The sequence below is a fragment of the Mastacembelus armatus genome, unplaced genomic scaffold (assembly GCF_900324485.2).
Source record: "Mastacembelus armatus unplaced genomic scaffold, fMasArm1.2, whole genome shotgun sequence".
Taxonomy (NCBI): domain Eukaryota; kingdom Metazoa; phylum Chordata; class Actinopteri; order Synbranchiformes; family Mastacembelidae; genus Mastacembelus; species Mastacembelus armatus.
In genome coordinates this window covers 48,614-73,390 of record NW_022872920.1, presented here as the reverse complement: position 1 = coordinate 73,390, position 24,777 = coordinate 48,614, and the positions used below count along the sequence as shown (strand labels likewise).

General features: G+C 39.5%; 1 protein-coding gene across 1 annotated transcript in view; it reads left to right on the top strand.

The window, feature by feature from the left end:
* The window catches only part of LOC113140105 (zinc finger protein 239-like), a 28,877-nt gene extending 4,340 nt beyond the window's left edge, over nucleotides 1-24,537 (top strand). Inside the window, exon 2 of the mRNA XM_026323841.1 lies at nucleotides 21,961-24,537. Within this exon, the coding sequence (XP_026179626.1) occupies nucleotides 21,961-22,803 (843 nt within the window). The 3' untranslated portion in view covers nucleotides 22,804-24,537. The remainder of the gene's footprint in view (nucleotides 1-21,960) is intronic.
* Nucleotides 24,538-24,777: the final 240 nt, after the last annotated feature.

The following is a 24,777-nucleotide window of genomic DNA, read 5'->3' as shown; positions in this document are numbered from 1 at the left end:
TGCTTTTGTTCTGGGATTGATACGCACATTCCGCACCAAAACACGTTCATCTCTTGGACTCAGGAGCCGTCTCCTTCCTGAGCGGTATGATGGCTGGACATTCCCATGTTGTTTATACTTGCGTATAATTGTTTGAACAGATGAACGTGGCACCTGGATGAACCAGTCTTGTGGACGTCCACAATTCTCTTCCTGATGTCTTGGCTGATTTCTTTAGACTTTCCCATGGTGTCACAAAAGGAAGCAGCGTGTTGAGGTGTGCCTTTAAATACATCCACAGGTGTGCCTCCAATCAACTCAAGTGGTGTCAGTTAACCTATCAGACGCTTCCAAAGCCATGACTTCATCATCTGGGCTTTCCCAAATAGTTTAAATGCATAGTAACCTTAGTGTATGTAAACTTTTGACTTTGAAGAAAGTAATACAAAAATCTCTAATAAATTCTCTCACACATTATTTTGATATTTAGCAAATAGAAATTATTTTGGGAATCCGAATGGGCCTAAAACTGAAAGGGTTTTGTATGATTTAATATCAGACAGTAAGAAAAAAAAAGTTATGTCTTTTTATACAGTGTATGTAAACTTTTGGTTTCAACTGTATAAAGACTCATGAGAGAAATGTATTTCTGGGTTTTATTCACAAACCTACTCAATTCCAGCTACATCAAGTGAGGAAGATCATGTGAGAGGATTTTTACAACACATTTCACCCTTTGAACATTTCAATCAATTTCTAATACATCATCCATAAGCTGAATAACCACTAACCAACCTGCAACAGTTTAAACGAGACTTAATTCATAATAATGACACAATCGATTCAAACAGCAAATAATACAACCTCATTAGTAGATGAAAGGCATTTATCAAATATTAATGATGAGTCCAAGTTAATAACATTTCAAAATAAAAGGGAAGCAGAGACCAAAGCCCAGTCTCTCATAATTTCCACCAGAAACAGAAACAAAATGCTGGATGTTTGGACCTGTGTACATATTCTATTCAGAACAGCGTACTGTTGTGATGGGTGTTCAGAGTACGTGATGTAGACAAAATCCTAACCACAGTGATTAAAGCTTCATCATGTCGTCTTCATGTGAATGCGTTGATGGGCTAGAGAACTTAAACAAATGAAAGTTTTTCCACACTGGCTTTTTCCGCCAGTATGGCTTCCTTCCAGAGTGAATATGCTGATCTATTTGGAGGGAGCCTTACTCTTTGAAGGCTTTTCCACAATGGTCACAGTTGTATGGTTTCTGTCCAGAGTGAATATGCTGATGTGTTATTAGGTGTCCTAACACTTTGAAGGCTTTTCCACACTTTTCACAGCTGTACAGCTTCTCTCCAGAATGAATACACTGATGTATTTTCAGACAGCCTAATTGTTTGAAGGCTTTTCCACACTGGTCACAGCTGTATGGTTTCTGTTCAGAGTAAACATACTGATGTGTTTTCAGTGTGTCTAACCGTGTGAAGAGTTTTCTCTTTCTGTAGTATCTCTACAGTGTGACGACGTTGATGAAACTTTAAATTCTTTGATGATTTGAAAGTTTTGCTGCAGTACTTACAGCAGTGAGATTTGAGTTCCATTGTTCTTTCCTGTTTTTAAAAGCAAGAAAAGACATGGAAAGAGTATGTGAATTAACATGATGGAACAATCTAAAACCGTAAAGTACATTTACAGCAGGTCTATGAATCATAAAACACATTAAAATAGACTAACACATTTCTACCTCTGGAAATTTTATTGATGCTTCTGGACATTTCTTAATTATTGGTCGACACCCCAATTACATACCTGCAACAAAACCTATCACTAATGAAGACAATACAAGAAACAACATAACCAAATAGATATGTGTCAGATGGGGCTGTAAGTAGACTAATTAGGATTTTGTACAAGGATTTCCACTGAAGTTTGCAGGTAAGCCTCAAAGTGATTACCAATATGATAAAATCAAATGTAATCATTCCAAAATGTAAATTCATTCAAATTCAACATATGTTCATTAACCCTCAGGGGTCGACAAACGCGCCTGTGCGTTTTGACGCACCTCCTCGTGATAACGCTTAAACAAACTTAAATTACAATTTTGATCGTACAGATAAAAGCAATATATCATTCGAATCTATAACAGGTCTAGTTTTAGTTGTATACCGTTATAATAATAACAAAATGCTGTGCTTTTGTTAAATAAAGAAAGCAGACAGGGTGTGCTCTCTGTCTTCTCTGTCATCTCTCTTCACAGACACATAACAACGTAACCAGAATCTCAGTGAATACTTGTCTCATAAAAATAAGTAATATATGGCTAGAAAGCTTGAAATGTTTTTTTTAAATGAAACAATTCAAGTCGAAAACAAATCATCACTTTTTATTTAATCTGTATGAATATAAGAAGAAGTACGTTTTCACGTACTACGTCTCACCTCATTACAGCTAATTTGATCCCGCCTCACACTGATCGCACCGTTCATATGGAAAGAATCTGAGGTGAACCAGGTGATTATGTGCACGCCCCAGAGAAATGACATAAAACGTCAAACTTCATCATAGAATTTACTCACTTTTTCTGCGCGTTTGGATGATGGCGCGTTACGCACGTGAAGCGGCGCTCCTTACATTCCACACAGAGACAAATAGTTTAGCTTGTCCTCAGAGTAAAAACACTGATTTTAACTCAAATGAGGATCGTTTGGCTCCTCATTGTTTTGTATTGTGCTGCACTAATTCGTCCCATCTACATTGACTGAAAGGCTCATTATGCGCGTCTTTGTCTGGTCGTTCATGGCGTCTTTTGTGTTCTCAGGTAAATCACATGACTATTCATCCTCAGACACACCCTCTTGCATATGGCCTTTCTGGACAAAAAGTGTCTTAGAAAATTTAAATCAGTGTATTGTTTACTGTGAATGTGTGAACAAGATGACATTCACAGCACTCTGAAGTAAACACTTTAGCCTACAACATGCAGGTCTCCAAAGTCTTGTGAACCAATGTTCTGTTTGTGTTTTATGGTCTTATTTCAGTGAGTAAAAAATTGTAGTTTTTCACTAACCATGCATAAACACTTTTTTCTCAAAAACACAATAATGTATAAACTTGCTGCTCACATATTATTGTAGCCAATTTTGTGCTGATTACAGTGTTATTAGACTTTAGACATTAATATGTTTAGAAAACACTGAAAAAAGCACAAATGTCAGGACATGTCAAAATTTGTCCAGGCCCCAAAAACCCCCTCAGACCCCAGAGGGTTAATGGCTACGCTGGTTTTGTCTTCTCAGATAAATTCAATTCAATTCAATTCAATTTTATTTGTATAGCGCCAAATCACAATACAAATCATCTCAAGGCACTTTACAAAAACTAAAACTAAAAACCCAACAATTCCCTTATGAGCAAGCACTTGGCGACAGTGGAGAGGAAAAAACTCCCTTTAACGGAAGAAAAAACCTCCAGCAGAACCGGGCTCAGTTTGGGCAGCCATCTGCCTCGACCGGTTGGGGTGAGTGGATAGAGCAGAGAGATAAGATATACAGCTCCAGGACCACGGACACCTGCAGAAGGTACAGAGAGAATAGAGAGAGAGGAAGAGAGCACAAACTAGGGGAGAGAGAGAACACAAGGTTAGTAAGATTCAATGGTGGAATATACATGAGGTGGGAGGAGAGAAGAGAGGGGAGGGGAAGGGAAAGGGGGGGGTTAGGGTAGGGGAGCTCAGTGCACCGATGGTCCTCGGGCAGTCTAGGCCTATAGCAGCATAACTAAGGGATGGTTCAGGGTTGCCTGAAGCCAGCCCTAACTATACGCTTTGTCAAAGAGGAAGGTTTTAAGTGTAGCCTTAAAAGTATAGAGAGTGTCTGCCTCCTGAACCCAGGCTGGGAGCTAGTTCCATAGGAGAGGAGCATGATAACTAAAGGCTCTGCCTCCCATTCTGCTTTTGGAAACTCTGGGAACCACAAGTAGACCTGCACTCTGAGAGCGAAGTGGTCTATTGGGATAATATGGTACTATGAGGTCTTTAAGGTATGAAGGAGCTTGATTATGAAGGGATTTGTATGTGAGAAGAAGGATTTTAAATTCTATTTTATATTTTACAGGGAGCCAATGAAGAGAAGCCAATATAGGAGAAATATGATCTCTCCTGCTCGTTCCTTTCAGGACTCTGGCTGCGGCATTCTGGATTAATTGGAGGCTTTTTATGGAGATATTGGGACATCCAGATAGTAATGAGTTACAGTAATCTAGCCTTGAGGTAACAAATGCATGGACTAGTTTTTCTGCATCATTTTGAGACAGGATGTTCCTAATTTTGGAAATGTTGCGCAGGTGAAAGAATGCAGTTCCAGAGATTTGTTTTATGTTTGAGTTAAAGGACATGTCCTGGTCAAAAATAACTCCAAGGTTTTTTACAGTAGTGCTAGAGTCCAGGGTTATGCCATCTAGAGTAGCTATTATTTGAGAAAAGTTATTTCTGAGATTTTTTGGCCCAAATATAATGACTTCTGTTTTCTCTGAGTTTAAAAGTAAAAAGTTACTGGTCATCCAGGCCTTTATGTCAGTTAGACAGGCTTGAAGTCTGGTTAACTGGTTTGTGTTAACAGGTTTAATAGATAGATATAACTGAGTGTCATCTGCATAGCAGTGGTAATTAATAGAGTGCTTCCTAATGACATATCCTAAAGGAAGCATGTACAGGGTGAACAGAATCGGTCCTAGCACAGAGCCTTGTGGAACTCCATAACTAATTTTTGTTCGTGTGGAAGGTTCATCATGGACATGAACAAACTGGAATCTGTTCGATAAATAGGATTGGAACCACTTTAACGCTGTTCCTCTGATACCAGTCACATGCTCCAGTCTCTGTAATAAGATGTTGTGGTCAATGGTGTCGAATGCTGCACTAAGGTCTAGGAGGACAAGTATTGAAACAAGTCCATTATCTGAGGCTAAGAGAAGATCGTTGGTAACTTTCAACAGTGCTGTTTCTGTACTATGATGTGCTCTAAATCCTGATTGAAAATCTTCAAATAGTTCATTCCTATGTAAGTGGTCTGATAGCTGCTTAGCAACAGCTTTTTCTTGGATTTTAGAAATAAATGGCAGGTTGGATATTGGTCTATAATTAGCCAAGACTCCTGGATCAAGACTAGGCTTTTTGAGTAAAGGTTTGATTACTGCAGTCTTAAAGGCCATAAGTCACATGACTATTCAATCTCAGACACACCTTCTTGCATAAACCCTTTCTAAACAAAAAGTGTCTTAGAAAATGTATATCTGTATTGTTTACTGTGAATGAGTGAACAAGATGACTTGATGACATCATTGTGAAGCAAACATTTCACACTACAACATCCAGTTCTCAAAAGTCTTGTGAACCAATTTTCTGTATGTGTTATACGGCCTAATTTCAGTCTCTTAAAAAATTTTTGTTTTTCACTAACCATGCATAAACACTGTTTTCTCAAAAACACAACCATGTATAAACTTGCTGATTATATTTATTGTAGCCCAGTTTGTGCTGATTACACTGTTGTCAGACATTAGCCATTAATATGTTTAAAAGACACTGAAAAAAGCACAAATGTCAGGACATGTCAAAATTTGTCCAGGCCCCCAAAATCCCCTCAGACCCCAGAGGGTTAACAAAAACAAGGTCTATGGGCTGAGGTCCATGGGCCGTTACAGATCCCTGCTTAGAGAGGGTCAGTCAGTTCAAAAATCTCTTTTTTTCTCCTGGCTTGTTTCCTGCCATCTTGTTCCCGTTTTGTCTCTTAATACCCACTTCTCACATTTACCCCAATGCCAGAGTAATATTAGGATCACTGCCCACTGCTTGGGAATCCAAATCTGACTGAAACGACTAATTTATATTCCAAAATTACACATTGTGTAAGTGGGGCCTGATTAAAGAGAAGGTGAAAAGAACAGAAAACGTATATGGAAAACTGAAAGGTCGGTGTTGATGAAAACACAGCCTGGGGCTCAAAAGACGAAAGCATTGTTGAGAGCAAGTGTTTGAAGACTTTCGTAGTGTGAAGAGATTTTGGGTATTTAAAGTCAGACAAGAAGCAGAGTAGCGTGCACTGCTGTGTGGATCATAAGTCACACCGGAATATTAGTTGCTTTTAGCAAAAAACAGCCTTGTTGAAAAAAAAAAAACATACAGTCAAGCCTAAAATTATTCAACCCCTGGCAAATTCTGACTTAAAGTTACTTTTATTCACATGCCACTTTTTGTTCAAATGTTCATAAAAAATTAGTAATAATTTTGTCCTTCGTCTTATTTTCTTCTGGGAGACGCCTGTGTCATTTCTAATCAAGAAAAAACTTGCTGGTTGAATAAAAGTAACTTTAAGTCAGAATTTTCCAGGGGTATGAATAATTTCTGGCTTGACTGTAAGTTGCTTTGGTGTACAAGGATCATTTCTAATTATACTAATTACAGTCTATAGTCCCTAGAGCACATAAAATGCAAGACTTTACAATCCCAGACCCAAGTAAATGAAGAGTGACACTTGATGCACAACAGACTTAGTTTATTTATTTGGAAGTCGGCAAAGAATTTAGTTTCTTTTCTCCTGTAAAACCTGAAAGCTTTAATATTTTAGTTATAGATTCAAGATTTATGAATTAATTTTGTTTTATTTATTTGGAGTTGACCAAATTTACTATGTTCTCCTGTAACACTAGGCTATTGACTGTTCAGAATAGAGACACTGCAACTGTGTAAAATGGTTATATATTTATTATATAGAACTATTTTGTTGATTTGAAATACAGGTATAATATACTATGTTTTCCATGTTCAATCTTTAGAAGAAAATAAGTATTTAAATCAAAATAATCTTTATACATTTGAACGAAATCTGTGAAGTCTTGTATTTCGGTGATTGATATATATATGTACTGATACCCAAAAAAAAAAAAAGTGTGATAAGATTTTTTTCCATATCACCCAGCCCTACTGTATAATGTCACATTCTGCTTAAGAGCTGAGCACCCCTAAAAGTCTGATCCTAGAATCACCCCTGACTTTTAGGCAGAAAATGTACATACAAAGTAAAAGAAAATTATTTCAGTGTATCTGCGATTTAAAAAAAAAAAAATTGTATAGGGCACTGGTTGCCCTAATTTCAAAAAATCTATATCAATATCAGTCATGGAAAAACTTTGATGTTGAGTAGCAGAGAGTTTCAAAGTAAAGAGGCATGACAGGAGAATGCAGGATGACCATCTGATTTCTTATTTACACATTGAATGGTCACAAGATGTGAAAATAAGAATTTATGGGGATGATAATGCTGAAATAGAGGGGTAAGCCAGGGAGGAAAGATACCATTTAAGACTTTATATGTTAGTAACAGGATTTTAAAATCGGCTCAGCAAACAGGTAACCAGTGCAATGAGGAAAGCATGGGGGAGATATGTTTGTCTTTCGCAGCACTAATGATGATTCTAGCTGCAGTGTCTGAATCAGATGAAATCATTTCTGGAGGAGTTTGGCAGATCTGAGACAAGTAAACATCTGGATTCTTAATGTGTGGTTTAGAATTTCATAGAACTGAGTTTCATTTACTTTCTACGTTTTCAAATGTGCCACACCTCTCTCAGTCTGCGCCCTAGCTTGGCAACCCCATTCAAAATTTTCTGGATACATGGATACACCCCCTGTGAGTAGGACACACTATTTTCAATTCTGAAAATATTGATTTAAGAATTTTCTTATGTAAGCTCTATTTTCAAATTCAATTTAGAAATTGTAGGAAGAGAATGTGCAGCCATTACAGAAGGAGTTCAGTTAGTGTTAATGGTTGTCACAAAAAAAGCACAATGACAGAAATATTCAAGTTCTTGTCTAAATTTCTAGTAGACCTAAAGGAAAAAGTCCTCTTTTATAACTCAATAATCAGTGATGGAATTGTTGGGACAAGAACTTCACCTGTGTCCCCCCCGAGTTGGTTTATTTGAAGAGATCAGTCAGTAGTCTATTGAAGATTCTATACTTTTATTGTTTCCACAGCAAAACAGATTACATGAGCAAATACAGTCAGATATATCTGGAGTTCTGTGACACTATTTCTAATGCGTGCAGCCACAGAACTGAAAACAAGGAAACACACAGTGGTTATATAGTCTGATTACGCCCTTCTCAACTGTAACTCTTGCTGCTCAGCTCGTTCCCATATATGGAATTTACATCAGCGTATGCTCAATAATATTTCACCTCCCATATATGGTCTTTACACCAGTGATTACAATAATTCAATCTTTTATCTTTGACCCCTCACAGAATGTACACAAGTATGTTTACTCAAGTCCTGTACATAAGTAGAGTTTGTAATTATCTGTACACTACTGTACTTAATTATATCAAATTTTTTCTGCTACTCCATCCACCCATCCATCTTCTATACCCGCTTTTTCCTGAAATCCAGGGTCACGGGGATCTGCTGGAGCCTGTCCCAGCTCTCTCTCGGGTGAAAGGCAGGGGTACACCCTGGACAGGTCACCAGTCCATCACAGGGCCACATAGAGACACACAAAGACAGACAACCTCACACACTCACACTCACTCCTACGGGAAATTTAGATTCACCAATCAACCTAACATGCATGTTTTTGGACTGTGGGAGGAAACCGGAGTACCCGGAGTAAACCCACGCAAGCACGGGGAGAACATGCAAACTCCACACAGAAAGGCCGGGTCTGCTACTCCATATTACACTTTATTTTACAGGAAAATATTGATTTTACTCCACTACATTTTCCACAACTTTGGTTATTTGTTACTTTTAGAATCAAATAAACTGTACACAATTAAAAGATAGATTATTGATCACTGGTGGGAATGTCCCATAAAGCACTTTATGTAGGCCTATATTGAATGAGAAAGCTTGGTGGTTTTGCTTTGAAGAGAGCAATTATGTCTACAATAGCATTTTCTGTTACACTATGAAATATGTAAATGGAAAAATGCCCAAAATACATAAGTGAGGGACTGATTTTGTTTCTCCAAATTGCAGCTGTGCTAATATCACTGAGAAAGACATTACATTTCCTGTGGCAACTTCACAATAAGAGTCACTCGCTGTCCATTAAAACGGAATGCCTTTAATATGAAGGGGCAGCAACAGGAAATGTTCCATTAGCATTAGCGGCTAACGAAGCAGCGGTCATTATGTAAATATAAACAGTTGAAAATCACTTTGAACAGACGTAGTGAATATGTATCCTCTGAAACTGGCTCGGTAATGGCTCAGACCTACTTCTAAGATGTTTCATTCAGAACGGGAAGCCACACACCTGGAAGTGCATAAAAACAGGACTGTTTTGTAGTTTGCACTTTTCCAAATTTGATCTAAAACCAGAATGAACAGATGATACACAGACCCTAGAAGCTTGGACTCGAGTCTTTAGCCTCACTATGAAGGTGTTTCTGTCGATTAAGTCCTGAACACTGACCTGTTGCTCGCTGGGAACATAGTTCGAACTGGGCTTCACTGGGTCCTGGTTTTCGTTCCTTTATTCCGTACTTGTAGTCCACGCGGTTGAAAAAGCCCGGGTCCTTGTTCTTCCTTTTCTTCTCCTTTCGGCTGCTCCCTTCAGCGAATCAATTGTCTCTATTTAACCCTATCATCTGTATCCTTCACACTCACACCAACTATCCTCGTTTTCCTCCTTTATCAAACTAATGCAGGGTTTGGGGTCGATTAAATTCGGCTCATGACTCTCCTCTTTCATTCCATGTTTGTAGTGGTCCTGGTAGACGAATCCTGGGTGCTGATTCTTCTCTTTAATCCCGGTTTTGTAGTAGTTGCTGTATTCACGCTCTGGTATTGTTTTTGTCACCTCCATTTTGATTCACAAACATCACCATCCGAATGTCCCGATGACCAGAAGCTAAGCCCCGCCTCCTTAGGGAGGAGAGAGAGCAAAGGACAAGAAGAACAGAGAGAGCAGAGCCAACAAGAAAAAAGAGTGAATAAAGACTCAGGCTCATACTGTAATGGATCAGCTGTGTCTTCAACTGTGTTCTGAAGCAGAATAAATGTATATACATGTACATACACACATATATATATATATATATATATATATATGTATACATAGTATTTCAGCACTATGCCATAGACCAGGGGTAAGCAGACCATGTTCCTTGTGGGCCACTGCCCTGCTTGTTTTCCAATTATCTCTGCTTTACTAATGCTGATTACCTGGATAAGGTGTATACACCCAATCAGAAGCGTGAAGAACCAGACATTCATCTGTCTGATGAATGGGGGGAATTGTAATAAAGAACATGCACTATTCATTATTTAGTCATTTCAAAATTCACAAGTTGCAAATATCTATAATTTTTGTGTAAGTTCAAGCTAAAAACTTTTCTTTTTAGCTCAGTATATGACAACTGAAAGTATTTTATCTGCACTCATTCTCCTTTAATTTATTTCAAATTAATTTGACTTTTGCCTATGTATTTTTAACTTGTCATTTATTTCTGTAAGGCACTTTGAATTACTCTGCCTATGAATTGGGATATACAAATAAACTTGCCTTGCCTCACATTGCCTTTAATGGAAATTATTTAAAGCAATCAGAATTTGATAAGAAATCTTAAACAAAAACAAAAAGAAAACTGGATTGACAGTGTAGATGGTGCAGTTTGTCTGCAATACCTTTTGTAAGGTCATCCAGAGGCAGGATGTGCATTTTTGGGGTCATTGGTCAGATCAGTTCATGATTCTTATCCATGAAAATGTATTTCTAAGAGACATCACATGAAAGCATCACCACTAATCTACCTATAATATATTTGACAGGAAAGTCTAAAAATGGACTGTAACATCAACACAAACTAGTGTAGCTGTACTGACCAAGTATCTTGCACATTCCAGAAGGAACAGAAGATGGACACATCAACCTTGCACGACACAATGATAGGATTGAACCCATACCTCAACTAAGACTGGAGTCTTAATCCAGCACCTTAGACCACTTGGTCACACTACATCACATGCAATGCATTTGCTGTCACGAGAAGTATTTCCATTACCAAATTAGGAATTATTAGGAAAAACACATTTGTTTGTACACAGTACATCAACAAGGACACGTTCCATCATACAGCACTAAGTGACACAAGTAACACTGACTCTGTCTTATTTGGCTTCCATTGATATCCAGGTGATGATGAGCTAAACCTTACCCAGACATTTGTCAGTTCAAAGTTTTGTACATCTTTCTGTTAGACCCTCTGGTGGCTCCTTCATTCCAGGACCATGTCAGTTATTGAGTGTGTATATTTATAACAAGCAACTGTAATTTCAACAAATGTTACAATTGACTAAAAGAATTCTGCCCTATTATTTGATAAACACAAGTCAAGTATTGGATATAACCATGAGGCATAGACATAGACACATATGGACTGGCTGTCCTTCACATAAATTCTGATTTGTAGCATTTGTATTGACATGTTTATATTTATACAGACATACATTCAGTGTGTAACAGTCAGTTTCTGTTGTTGCTGAAGGAGCTACCTGGTGTGGATGACTGTTGTGTTGCTGTTGCTGAGTTAGTCTGTTGCTGTTTCTGTCTACAAAAATGTAAATAAAAACAACTTATATCTTTGATCTCCACTCAGTGATCAAGTCAGCTAAAGAGTAACACAATCTAAGACCTTGTGTAGTGGGTTACATTACATATTATTACACAAGTAGTATTATATATGTAGTAATACCACATGGTTTTGCAATGAAATCATGTTCCTGTTTAGATGTTTAGACTGTTCCCTTCTTGTCTCCTCCCTACATGCTCCTGTTTCATAAAGAAGATTCATGTTTGTCAACTCCTTTTCAGAGCTGCACTTCTTTAACACGAACATGTCTGAAGTTGTGACTCTTTTCTATCCAGATGAGGATATTTGTTGTAGAGCAGCATGTTGTGAAAGTATCACAGGTTTGATGTGAGAATTGGAGCATAAGAGCTTTTTTTGTAAAGTGATGGTGGTGTAGTCGTGAGAATAACTGTATTATAAACATTCCAAGTGTGTTCAACTTTAAGTGCTTTAAAAACATGAAACAGCTTTGTTTGAGATAAAATATACAGATGTATACGCACACTATGGACACTGCAAAAATCCAAGTCCTTATAAAGTTGCGACTCCTCGAAGTGAAATGACAGAATTTCGGTTATACACTGGTCTTTGCTGCTCTCTAGTGCAGGTTTAGCCATCTCCAGGTGCTTGAAAGCCACTAATCCTGCCCTGCCCCTACCCACTACTGATCACCTGATTTAGGTGTGTTCAGACAATCAAATTAAACCTGAAGACAGGTGGATAGGTGGACCATTGGGGAAACAAGGAGTGATGTGTAACTCAATGACTAGGACTGGCTTTCATTTTTCTAGGAGATTCACATGTGACTCCACCTCTGATGAAAAGACATGGTGATAGAGTACCTAAACAGCTCTCATGTGACCTGGTTAGGAAAAGGTAATGACAGTATTACCTAGACAATAACATTTGTGACTAGTAGCCAAACACACCTATGGTCTATCTCTGTAGCAACAGTTCAACAGTGTCTGCCTTGGCACATGGGAAGAAAATTGTTAAAGAAAGAAGTGTCACACTAATATACAAGAAGAAAGTGTAGTGAAGGAAGTTTTTAGCAGGAAGGAAGAACTGAAGGAATTAAATGTGAGTTAAAAGAAAAAAGAGGGAAGAATGAAACAGAGCAAAGAAAAGTAAAATGGAGTAGGAAAGGACAGAGAAGAGTGAACAATAGAAATAAAGCTGTATAAATTAATTTGTTTTGTTTAATTTGTGTCTGACTCCAGATCAGAAGGTTGTGTATTCAAGTCATATTGGGTATCCTCTGTGTATGACATGTTAAGTGGCTTGTTAACCACAGGTTATTCTACACTGAGGAAATCACCAAAACAGAGGGTTCAGTAGCCTGAAGCCTTAGCCAAGCTGCCAAAACTATAGGAGTATATAGAATTCACTGCTTTAGATGACCAGTGAACATACTGATGTTTGCAGTGGACTCAGTGGCGCAATGGTAGCGCGTCTGACTCCAGATCAGAGGGCTATTATCATAGGAGTCTGTAGAAGTTAGCAGTGGCTTACAGATCATTAGGCGCATGAATGCCTGTAGCATGTCCTGTTTGGTCTCACAGATTTAAAGTAAAGAAGGACTACATAGCAGCAGGCTGTCAAGCACAGTGGTTGTGTGTGACTCCTGAGACGAAGGTTGTGTGTCCAAATCATATTGGGATCAAGCTGTTTCCCTCTTACTAGAATTCAGTAAGTGTGAAATGTGTCTTGCTAACCACAGGTAAATCGATACAGACACTGCTGAAACAGAAGCTGTTGGATTAGGATTAAATGACACACCACATAACATTGGGAAGCATCCAACAGGATTATGTAGGAATTGCAATAAGTCAGAAACAGTTAAACATGTGTTGTTAGAGTGCAGAGTCTATGTCTATTAACAGCACTTAAGAAGATAGAACAGGATGATTTTTCATTAGAGGGTCTTCTTGGGAAGTTAGTAGAACTTAGAAATATATCATAGATTTTTGAAGAGAAATAGGTTCTGTTGGAAGGATATAGTTTTTGTCAGACCTCTGTTCCACACTCCAGTCCACTTGGTGGCGGTAATGCACCTTTAGGCTGGCTTGTCAACCGCCATTAAAAAGAAAAAAAGAAGAAGCAGAACTCGGACAACAAAGAAAGAACTTCTGAGCAGCAACGTGGCAGCGTAAAACACAGAATCAGAATATGAATTTAATCGATCAGGACCACTACAACAGCGGGATGAAGGTAGAGGAGCGGGACTCGGATTATATCGATCAGGACCACTATAAAACCATAATAAAAAAAGGAGGAAGAGGATCCGGGATTCGGCGACCAGGACGGCTACATGTGGGGAACAAAGGAGGAGAAACAGTAGCCAGACTCTGTCTACTACAGCCACAACAAAACCGAAATTAAAGAGGGGGATCAGGTCCCGGAATTTATTGACCACGACCAATGGCAGAACAGAATAAAAGAGGAGAATCAAGATCAAGCTTTAACCGACCCGGACCAGAGAAGCAACTATCCCGCCAACAGTAACGAAGAGGCCCAGTCCTCTGTTCCCAGCGATCAACAGGTCAGTGTTCAGATTCAGAACTTAATCGATAGAAAAGGCTTCATAAAGAGGCCAGAGTCAATGGTCCGTGTGTCATCTGTTCTTTCTAATTTTAGTTCAAGTCTTTATGTATTTCCGGATGTGTGTATTCCTGGTTTCACCCAGTCCTGAATAAAACAGCTTAGAAGTAGGTCTGAGCCATTACCCAGCCAGTTTACTAAGGATGAGTGTTGCCACTCTGATATGCTACTTATGCTACTCTGTATTTCCATTTATTTACATAGGTACACAGGAAAAGCGGACGTGAAAGAACACTGATTACAATGATACATGATGAACAATGGATTCATGGAATTTATGGACTGAACTTGTCAGTAATGATGGTTGAAATTTGTTACATCATGTTAGAGTCTGGTACTAAGTTCTATAGTTTAAACGAAGATTTGGGGAAAAATTTCTGTTTTTTTGCAGTTTGAGACTTCTGCTGTAATCATGTACAATAGTGTAGTATAATGTAAATCACATCACTGCAATATACTGTAGTCACTTTACCTGGTTTTTATTTATATGTCCATATACTGTACATACCCATAGGCATATATTGTATATACTTATAGATTTTGTAGCTTCACAGTTTTTATTCCACTTAGTACTTTTAAAAAATTTTTAATTTCTTTTTTATCTCACATCTTGCTACTTCTGGCTCTCTGCTGTGTACTGTTGCAACAATGCAATTTCCCCATTGCGGGACAAATAAAGGTTTTCTTATTTCATATTTCTTATCAGTTGTTCACCACTGAGTAGTTAGCTGCGCCTGTTGGTGTTGCTCTCCGGGTAAGCGAATCACTTTTGTCTTGCAAGCGTGTCGTGTTGTGTGTGTGTGTTGTATAGTTCGTCTACAGACTAGCAACAGACTAGCTATAGTTTAACACACCTAAAAACCAACTAGCTAAACTCTAAACAATTCATTAACTGCTACATTCCAGTACTAGTCAAGTACCTTTCTATTTTGACCGGTATTTATTGCTATTTCCTGACTTAGCGCTCGTTAGCCTACCGGTTAGCTTAACTAGCTAGTTAGCTTAGCTAACATGGCCTCTCCCTCTCTCTCTCTTTCTTGCTCGGTGTGCCACATGTTTAGTTATTCCTCTGCCTCCTTTAGCGATAATGATACCTGTAATAAGTGTAAGGTTCTGTTAGCCTTGGAGGCGAGGATCACTGATTTGGAAGCGCGGCTCCGCACCTTCGAACAAAAGCCAGCTAGCCTAGCCCAGTTAGCTGGTGTGGAGCCACCGAACTCAGGGTCTGTTAGCGGTCCAAGGGCAGCTCCGGAGCAGCCCGGAGAATTAGCCTGGGTGACGGTCCGACGGAAACGTACTCCTAAGCAGAAGCCCACGGCTCATCACCTGCCTGTTCACGTTTCTAATAGATTCTCCCCGCTCAGCGACACACCCGCTGAGAAACCGACTCTGATAATTGGCGATTCCATAGTCAGGAACGTGAAAATAGAGACGCCAGCAACCATAGTCAAATGTATTCCTGGGGCCAGAGCGGGCGACATCGAGGCAAATCTGAAGCTGCTGGCTAAGGCTAATCGTAAATATGGGAAAATTGTTATTCACGTCTGCAGCAATGACACCCGATTACGCCAATCGGAGGTCACTAAAATTAATGTTGAGTCGGTGTGTAACTTTGCTAAATTAATGTCGGACTCCGTAGTTTTCTCTGGACCCCTCCCCAGTCTGACCAGCGATGACATGTTTAGCCGCATGTCGTCGTTCCGTCGCTGGCTGTCTAGGTGGTGTCCAGCAAACGATGTGGGCTTCATAGACAATTGGGCCACTTTCTGGGGAAAACCCGGTCTGGTAGCGAGAGACGGCATCCATCCCACTTTGAATGGTGCAGCTCTCATCTCTAGAAATTTGGCCGAGTTTATTAGCTGACCTAAAGCCTGACAATCCAGGGTGGGGACCGGGATGCAGAGACTCAGTCTAAAACACCTCTCTGCAGTTTCCTTAGAGCCGCCCCCCCCCCCCCCCCCTCAAACCACATAGAGACTGTGTCTGCCCCTCGAACATATAAATCAAATAAATCAGAAGTTAACAAAAGAGGAGTTATTCATAAAAACTTAATAAAAATTAAGACCACTCCTCTTATTGAACAGAAAAACAGAACTGTCAAATGTGGATTATTAAATATCAGATCTCTTTCATCTAAATCTGTTAGTAAATGATTTGATAACTGATCACCAAATTGACCTACTTTATCTTACTGAAACCTGGTTACAGCAGGATGAATATGTCAGTCTGAATGAATCAACCCCCCTCAGTCATAAAAATGATCATGTTCCTCGAAGCACTTATTATTAAACTTTCATCCTCAGAACAGTTATAACTCATTTGAGAGCCTCACTCTTAGTCTCTCGCATCCAAACTGGAAAACACAAAAACCAGTTCTACTTGTCATTGTGTATCATCCACCTGTCCCTTACTCAGAGTTTTTAACTGAATTCCCTGACTTTCTGTCTGATTTAGTGCTTAGATCAGATAAAGTCATTATAGTGGGAGATTTTAACATTCATGTAGATGTTGAAAATAACAGCCTCAGTATTGCATTTAATTCTACAGTGGGTACGGAAAGTATTCAGACCCCTTTAAATTTTTCACTCTTTGTGTCATTGCAGCCATTTGCCAAAATCAAAAAAGTTCATTTTATTTCTCATTAATGTACACTCAGCACCCCATCTTGACAGAAAAAACCAGAAATGTAGAAATTTTTGCAGATTTGTTAAAAAAGAAAAACTGAAATATCACATGGTCATAAGTATTCAGACCCTGTGCTCAGTATTGAGTAGAAGCACCCTTTTGAGCTAGTACAGCCATGAGTCTTCTTGGGAATGATGCAACAAGTTTTTCACACCTGGATTTGGGGATCCTCTGCCATTCTTCCTTGCAGATCCTCTCCAGTTCTGTCAGGTTGGATGGTGAACGTTGGTGGACAGCCATTTTCAGGTCTCTCCAGAGATGCTCAATTGGGTTTAGGTCAGGGCTCTGGCTGGGCCAGTCAAGAACGGTCACAGAGTTGTTCTGAAGCCACTCCTTTGTTATTTTAGCTGTGTGCTTAGGGTCATTGTCCTGCTGAAAGGTGAACCTTTGGCCCAGTCTGAGGTCCTGAGCACTCTGGAAGAGGTTTTCTTCCAGGATATCTCTGTACTTGGCCGCATTCATCTTTCCTTCAATTGCAACCAGTCGTCCTGTCCCTGCAGCTGAAAAACACCCCCACAACATGATGCTCCCACCACCATGTTTCACTGTAGGGATTGTATTGGGCAGGTGATGAGCAGTGCCTGGTTTTCTCCACACATACCGCTTAGAATTAACACCAAAAAGTTCAATCTTGGTCTCATCAGACCAGAGAATCTTATTTCTCATAATCTGGGAGTCCTTCATGTGTTTTTTGGCAAACTCTATGCGAGCTTTCACGTGTCTTGCACTGAGGAGAGGCTTCCGTCGGGCCACTCTGCCATAAAGCCCCGACTGGTGGAGGGCTGCAGTGATAGTTGACTTTGTGGAACTTTCTCCCATGTCCCTACTGCATCTCTGGAGCTCAGCCACAGTGATCTTTGGGTTCTTCTTTACCTCTCTCACCAAGGTTCTTCTCCCACGATTGCTCAGTTTGGCTGGACGGCCAGGTCTAGGAAGAGTTCTGGTCGTCCCAAACTTTTTCCATTTGAGGATTATGGAGGCCACTATGCTCTTAGGAACCTTGAGTGCTGCAGAAATTCTTTTGTAACCTTGGCCAGATCTGTGCCTTGCCACAATTCTGTCTCTGAGCTCCTTGGGCAGTTCCTTCGACCTCATGATTCTCATTTGCTCTGACATGCACTGTGAGCTGTAAGGTCTTATATAGACAGGTGTGTGCCTTTCCTAATCAAGTCCAATCAGTTTAATTAAACACAGCTGGACTCCAATGAAGGAGCAGAACCATCTCAAGGAGGATCAGAAGAAATGGACAGCATGTGAGTTAAATATGAGTGTCACTGCAAAGGGTCTGAATACTTATGACCATGTGTTATTTCAGTTTTTCTTTTGTAATAAATTTGCAAAAATTTCTACATTTCTGTTTTTTTCTGTCAAGATGGGGTGCTGAGTGTACATTAATGAGAAATAAAATGAAGTTTTTTGATTTTGGCAAATGGCTGCAATGACACAAAGAGTGAAAAATTTAAAGGGGTCTGAATACTTTCCGTACCCACTGTATATTAGATTCAATTGGTTTCATTCAAAATGTTAATAAACCCACCCATTTCAATCACACCCTTAATCTTGTTCTGACCTATGGTGTCGAAATTGAAAATCTAATAGTTTTTCCCCCAAATCCTGTTTTGTCAGATCATTCTTTAATAACTTTTGAATTTAAAATGATGGATCATGCAGTGTTTGCCAAGTATAAACATAGTGGAGGGCAGCTGCTTCAATCCCACTCCCTACCAAATTGATCATGTTGTTGACAGTGCTGTAACCTCACTGCGTGAAATGCTTGATTCTGAAAAAGAAGTTAGTGAATCAGAGAAGACTAGCCCCATGGTATAATTTACATAATCTTACCTTAACGATCACGAAGGCTGGAAAGGAAGTGGCGTTCCACAAACTTAGAGGAAATTTTTCTAGCCTGGAAAAACAGTCTACTAACATATAAAAAAGCTCTCTGTAAAGCCAGAACTGCATACAATTCATCACTAATAGAGGAAAATAAGAACAATCCCAGGTTTCTTTTCAGCACTGTAGCCAGGCTGACAAAAAGTCACAGCTCCGTTGAGCCCAGTGTTCCCTTAACTCTCAGCAGTGATGAATTTATGAGTTTCTTTACAAATAAAATCACAACTATTAGAGATAAAATTCAGCAGATGCTTCCTATACCTGCCATAAATTAATCTTCTACTACAGTAGCTCTTGAATCATCTGTAGGACCTCAGTTATGTTTAGACTGCTTCTCTCCCATAGATCTCTCTGAATTTACATCAGTAGTTGCTTCATCGAAATCATCAACGTGTCTCTTAGACCCCATCCCGACTAGACTGCTTAAAGGCACCCTGCCATTAATGAACTCATCTTTATTGGACTTGGTAAATTTATCTCTAGTATCAGGCTACGTCCCACAGGCCTTTAAGACTGCAGTAATCAAACCTTTACTCAAAAAGCCTAGTGTTGATCCAGGAGTCTTGGCTAATTATAGACCAATATCCAACCTGCCATTTATTTCTAAAATCCTAGAAAAAGCTGTTGCTAAGCAGCTATCAAACCACTTACACAGGAATGAACTATTTGAAGATTTTCAATCAGGATTTAGAGCACATCATAGTACAGAAACAGCACTGTTGAAAGTTACCAACGATCTTCTCTTAGCCTCAGATAATGGACTTGTTTCTATACTTGTCCTCCTAGACCTTAGTGCAGCATTCGACACCATTGACCACAACATCTTATTACAGAGACTGGAGCATGTGACTGGTATCAGAGGAACAGCGTTAAAATGGTTCCAATCCTATTTATCGGACAGATTCCAATTTGTTCATGTCCATGATGAACCTTCCACTGGAACAAAAGTTAGTTATGGAGTTCCACAAGGCTCTGTGCTGGGACCGATTCTGTTCACCCTGTACATACTTCCTCTAGGCTATGTCATTAGGAAGCACTCTATTAATTACCACTGCTATGCAGATGACACTCAGTTGTATCTATCTATTAAACCTGTTAACACAAACCAGTTAACCAGACTTCAAGCCTGTCTAACTGACATAAAGGCCTGGATGACCAGTAACTTTTTACTTTTAAACTCAGAGAAAACAGAAGTCATTATATTTGGGCCAAAAAATCTCAGAAATAACTTTTCCAAAATTATAGCTACTCTAGATGGCATAGCCCTGGCCTCCAGCACTACTGTAAAAAAACCTTGGAGTTATTTTTGACCAGGACATGTCCTTTAACTCACACATAAAACAAATCTCTAGAACTGCATTCTTTCACCTGCACAACATTTCCAAAATTAGGAGCTTCCTGTCTCAAAATGATGCAGAAAAACCAGTCCATGCATTTGTTACCTCAAGGCTAGATTACTGTAACTCATTACTATCTGGATGTCCCAATATCTCCATAAAATGCCTCCAATTAATCCAGAATGCCGCAGCCAGAGTCCTGACAGGAACTAGCAAGAGAGATCATATTTCTCCTATATTGGCTTCTCTTCATTGGCTCCCTGTAAAATATAGAATAGAATTTAAAATCCTTCTTCTCACATACAAATCCCTTCATAATCAAGCTCCTTCATACCTTAAAGACCTCATAGTACCATATTATCCCAATAGACCACTTCGCTCTCAGAGTGCAGGTCTACTTGTGGTTCCCAGAGTTTCCAGAAGCAGACTGGGAGGCAGAGCCTTTAGTTATCAAGCTCCTCTCCTGTGGAACCAGCTCCCAGCCTGGGATCAGGAGGCAGACACTCTCTGTACTTTTAAGGCTAGACTTAAAACCTTCCTCTTTGACAAAGCATATAGTTAGGGCTGGCCTCAGGCAACCCTGAACCATCCCTTAGTTATGCTGCTATAGGCCTAGACTGCCCGAGGACCATCGGTGCACTGAGCTCCCCTACACTTACCCCCCCCCCAACCACCTTCCCTTCCCCTCCCCTCTCTTCCTCTCCTCCCACCTCATGTATATTCCACCATTGAATGTCACTAACCTTGTGCTCTCTCTCTCCCCTAGTTTGTGCTCTCTCCCTCTCTCTCTGTTCTCTCTGTACCTTCTGCAGGTGTCCCTGGTCCTGGAGATGTATATCGCTGATGTGCAGTTACTGGTCCCACCAACCTGCAGTGTCTATCTGTTGTTTATTGTTGCTGTTCTTTTCTCTCTGCTCTATCCACTCACCCCAACCGGTCGAGGCAGATGGCCGCCCAAACTGAGCCCGGTTCTGCTGGAGGTTTTTTCTTCCGTTAAAGGGAGTTTTTCCTCTCCACTGTCGCCAAGTGCTTGCTCATAAGGGAATTGTTGGGTTTTTAGTTTTAGTTTTTGTAAAGTGCCTTGAGATGATTTGTATTGTGATTTGGCGCTATACAAATAAAATTGAATTGAATTGAATTGAATTGAATTGCTGAGGTTACTATTCGACCAGGGCAAGAAAGAAAGTCTGCTTCGGAGGTCATTTGGCCCTCACATTGCAATCGGTTGGATTTCCAAGACTTCTCTAACCTGCAGGCTCAGTGTCTTTGTCACCAAGCTGGTATATTCACTCTTATGTTGGTCAATTTTCTCAATCTTGTGGTGGTTGACAGACCAGGGTCTGTGCGGCACTGAGTCGTAAAACTTGGTCTAACTTAAAAATAATCCTTCCCAGACAGTTTGGTGGCTGTTTCTGAAAACCAAATTTGGGTAGGAGAAAAGTTAATTTAGACTTAAGAGAAATTCTTTAATCTCAAATATAAGTTGGTACTTTAAATATGGTGCTTTACTTCAGAGAACTGTGTCTTCTGTTTACAAATAAAAGATAGTAAAAAAGTTAAAAGCAATGTTAACACTAAGAAAAGCTATTGAGGTGAGGCAAGCATACATTTTAAGAATAATAAATGACAAAATGTGAATGAGACACAACACAACTTACAACTTTGAAATGAAATGGAACTCCAAAGAAACAGTTTTCATGATGTTCATGTTTCATAGACATGTTGTAAATGTCATTTATGGTTTTAGATTGGTCTATCATGTTATTTCATATTTTCTCTCCATTTTGCTTTTTTCTTCTTCTTTTTTACAAATAGAAAAGAAGAAAGAGAGTCACCAAGACCTTCACAACATTGAGGAGTTTAGAGATTAATCAGCATGTTCACTCTTCAAAGAAAACGTACAGCTGTGACCAGTGTGGAAAAGCCTTCACAGAGTTAGGCTCCCTCAAAAGTCATCAGCATATTCACTCTGGAGAGAAGCCATACAGATGTGACCAGTGTGGGAAAGCCTTCTCACAGTTAGGCTCCCTCAAAAGACATCAGCGTATTCACTCTGGAGAGAAGCCATACAGATGTGACCAGTGTGGGAAAGCCTTCACATTGTCAGGCTACCTCAAAAGTCATCAGCGTATTCACTCTGGACAGAAGCCATACAGATGTGACCAGTGTGGAAAAGCCTTCTCACAGTTAGGCTCCCTGAAAAGACATCAGCTTATTCACTCTGGACAGAAGCCATACAGCATTGACCAGTGTGGAAAAGCCTTCACATTGTTAGGCTCCATCAAAAGTCATCAGCGTATACACTCTGGACAGAAGCCATATAGCTGTGACCAGTGTGGAAAAGCCTTCACAGAGTTAGGCTCCCTCAAATGTCATCAGCGTATTCACTCTGGACAGAAGCCGTACTGGTGTGACCAGTGTGGAAAAGCCTTCACAGAGTTAGGCACCCTCAAAAGTCATCAGCGTATTCACTCTGGACAGAAGCCATATAGCTGTGACCAGTGTGGAAAAGCCTTCACACAGTCAGGCTCCCTCAAAAACCATAAGCGTATTCACTCTGGAGAGAAGCCATACTGGTGTGAGCAATGTGGAAAAACTTTCATTAGGCCAAGTGCTCTAACAATCCATCAGCGCATTCACATCAAGAAGAAATGTTGAAACTGACCACTGTGGTTGAAGTCTTTATCAGAAAGCTTAAGGACCATTAAGACATTACACTGCTGTAAAAAGGACATGTCCACAGGACTAAAAACCTTGAAAATGTCAAGCATTTTAATAGTCAAGGACCTTTTAATTGCTGGTGGAAACTGTGGGAGATAGGTCTGAGTGAACTTGAGTGTAGAAAAGCACTCTACAATGTAGTGAAATTAAATATATATGTGTTGAACATAAATGTGTTTATTATGTCTGGTTTATGAATTATAAATATCATAAACCATCTTTAGAATTTTGGAGCACCAGATCCTTTGATGGCAGAACAACCAGTCAATTAATGAGTACTACAGGATATCAGTCTACAGTCAGAGTGAGAGTTCACCAATTCAGTAACGTATTTACTGTGTGAAATAACATAGATGATGCCACTCACAGATGCCTTTTTAAGATGTATTCAATTATTTACATGGTAGATACATGATATTTACATAGGGGGAGACAGAGGGAGAACTGGTCAGAGAAACTAGATGAATTAACAAAGTAAAACATTCTAACAGTATAGCCGTAGGTTATATCCAGTGGTGAAAAAGAAATCTTGAAATAAGTTCATGTTCTGTGTTTGAGTCTGAGGTCTAAACAGCAGTTTAGGAGGAAGCTTTAAGTATCTACAGAGATCAAGTGAGATTAGTGTGAGACAACCAGCACAGCCATGGGTTACTTGTCTGAATTCAGTTTTACTGACTCTCAGTCCGTTTCGCTGTGGACTGGTCGAACTGCAGTCTGTTGGCCGGGTTTCCAGTAGAGATGTAGGCATTCCCCAAAGTCCTCGGCTGCAGGCCTGCCCCATAGAGTTTTTTGATGTGAGATGGTCAGCTGGAGGTGAGCTGTTAGCTACAGGACAGCCCCATATGGGGTGGATGTCTTTGGATCTCTCCTCCGCATGGGCAGTAACAGCAGTCTCTACCTCTCTGCTCTCTTAGGTTCTTTCTCCTCAGAGCAAGAGGGTCTTGAGGATCTTGCAAATCTGTATATCTGTAACTCTACAAAAACTGGGTGTGTCTCACCATGTGTCTTTTTGTGTCTTCCCGCAATGGGCAGGGAGTCCATCTGGCTAGTCCTTCATCGTGCTTGACACAATGTCGTTGGTCCAGGAAGTGCTCCATCCTTGCTGGTGATTGGTTCTCGGTCCCCTGACTGAGATTGGTCAGTCTCACTGGTTTCTGTGACCAATCTTCTCTTTAGGTTTTTAAGAATATTTTAGTTTGCTACATGTTTAAGACCATTTACCAAATTGTTATTTTTTAACATAGATTCATTATTACTAATGTTTGATAAATGCCTTTAATCTACTAATGAAAAGAAGGTTAGATTATTTTACTGTTTTATTACTTTTGAATGCTGTGACGTGCAGACAATGTGATATTTTATAAACTTTTGTTCTTACTTTACATCATATAATTATTTACTATTGTGAGTTTTAGCTAGTATATTTTTCGAATTCTTTTTCTGATTTAAAGTGTTAATTGATGTGGTTATAATGGATTAAGTCACTCGTTTTAACTGGTGGTAATTGGTCAGTTTGTCTTAAATAGTTATTCAGGTCATGGATGATGTATTAGAAATTCACTGAAATGCTCAAAGGGGAAATGTGGTGTAAAAATCCCACTCTGACATGATCTTCCTCACTTGATGTAGCTGGATGTCAGTAAGTGTGTAAATAAAACTCAGTAAGACATTTCTCTGGTGTGTGAGTCTTTATTAACACAAACTGCCTCCACAGTTTTACTAATAGAAAATTAGTTTTAGAACCTTGATGTTTCTGGGTTCATAAACTATTTATACATTCCTGATACTTTCTTAGTCAGAGGCACACAAATAGTGGTTTTGCTCAACACCTGCAGTGATCATGGATAAAATCTTAGGGCTGCTGTATTTACTTTGTTTCATTGATGACACTGATGATAAATATTTATCAAC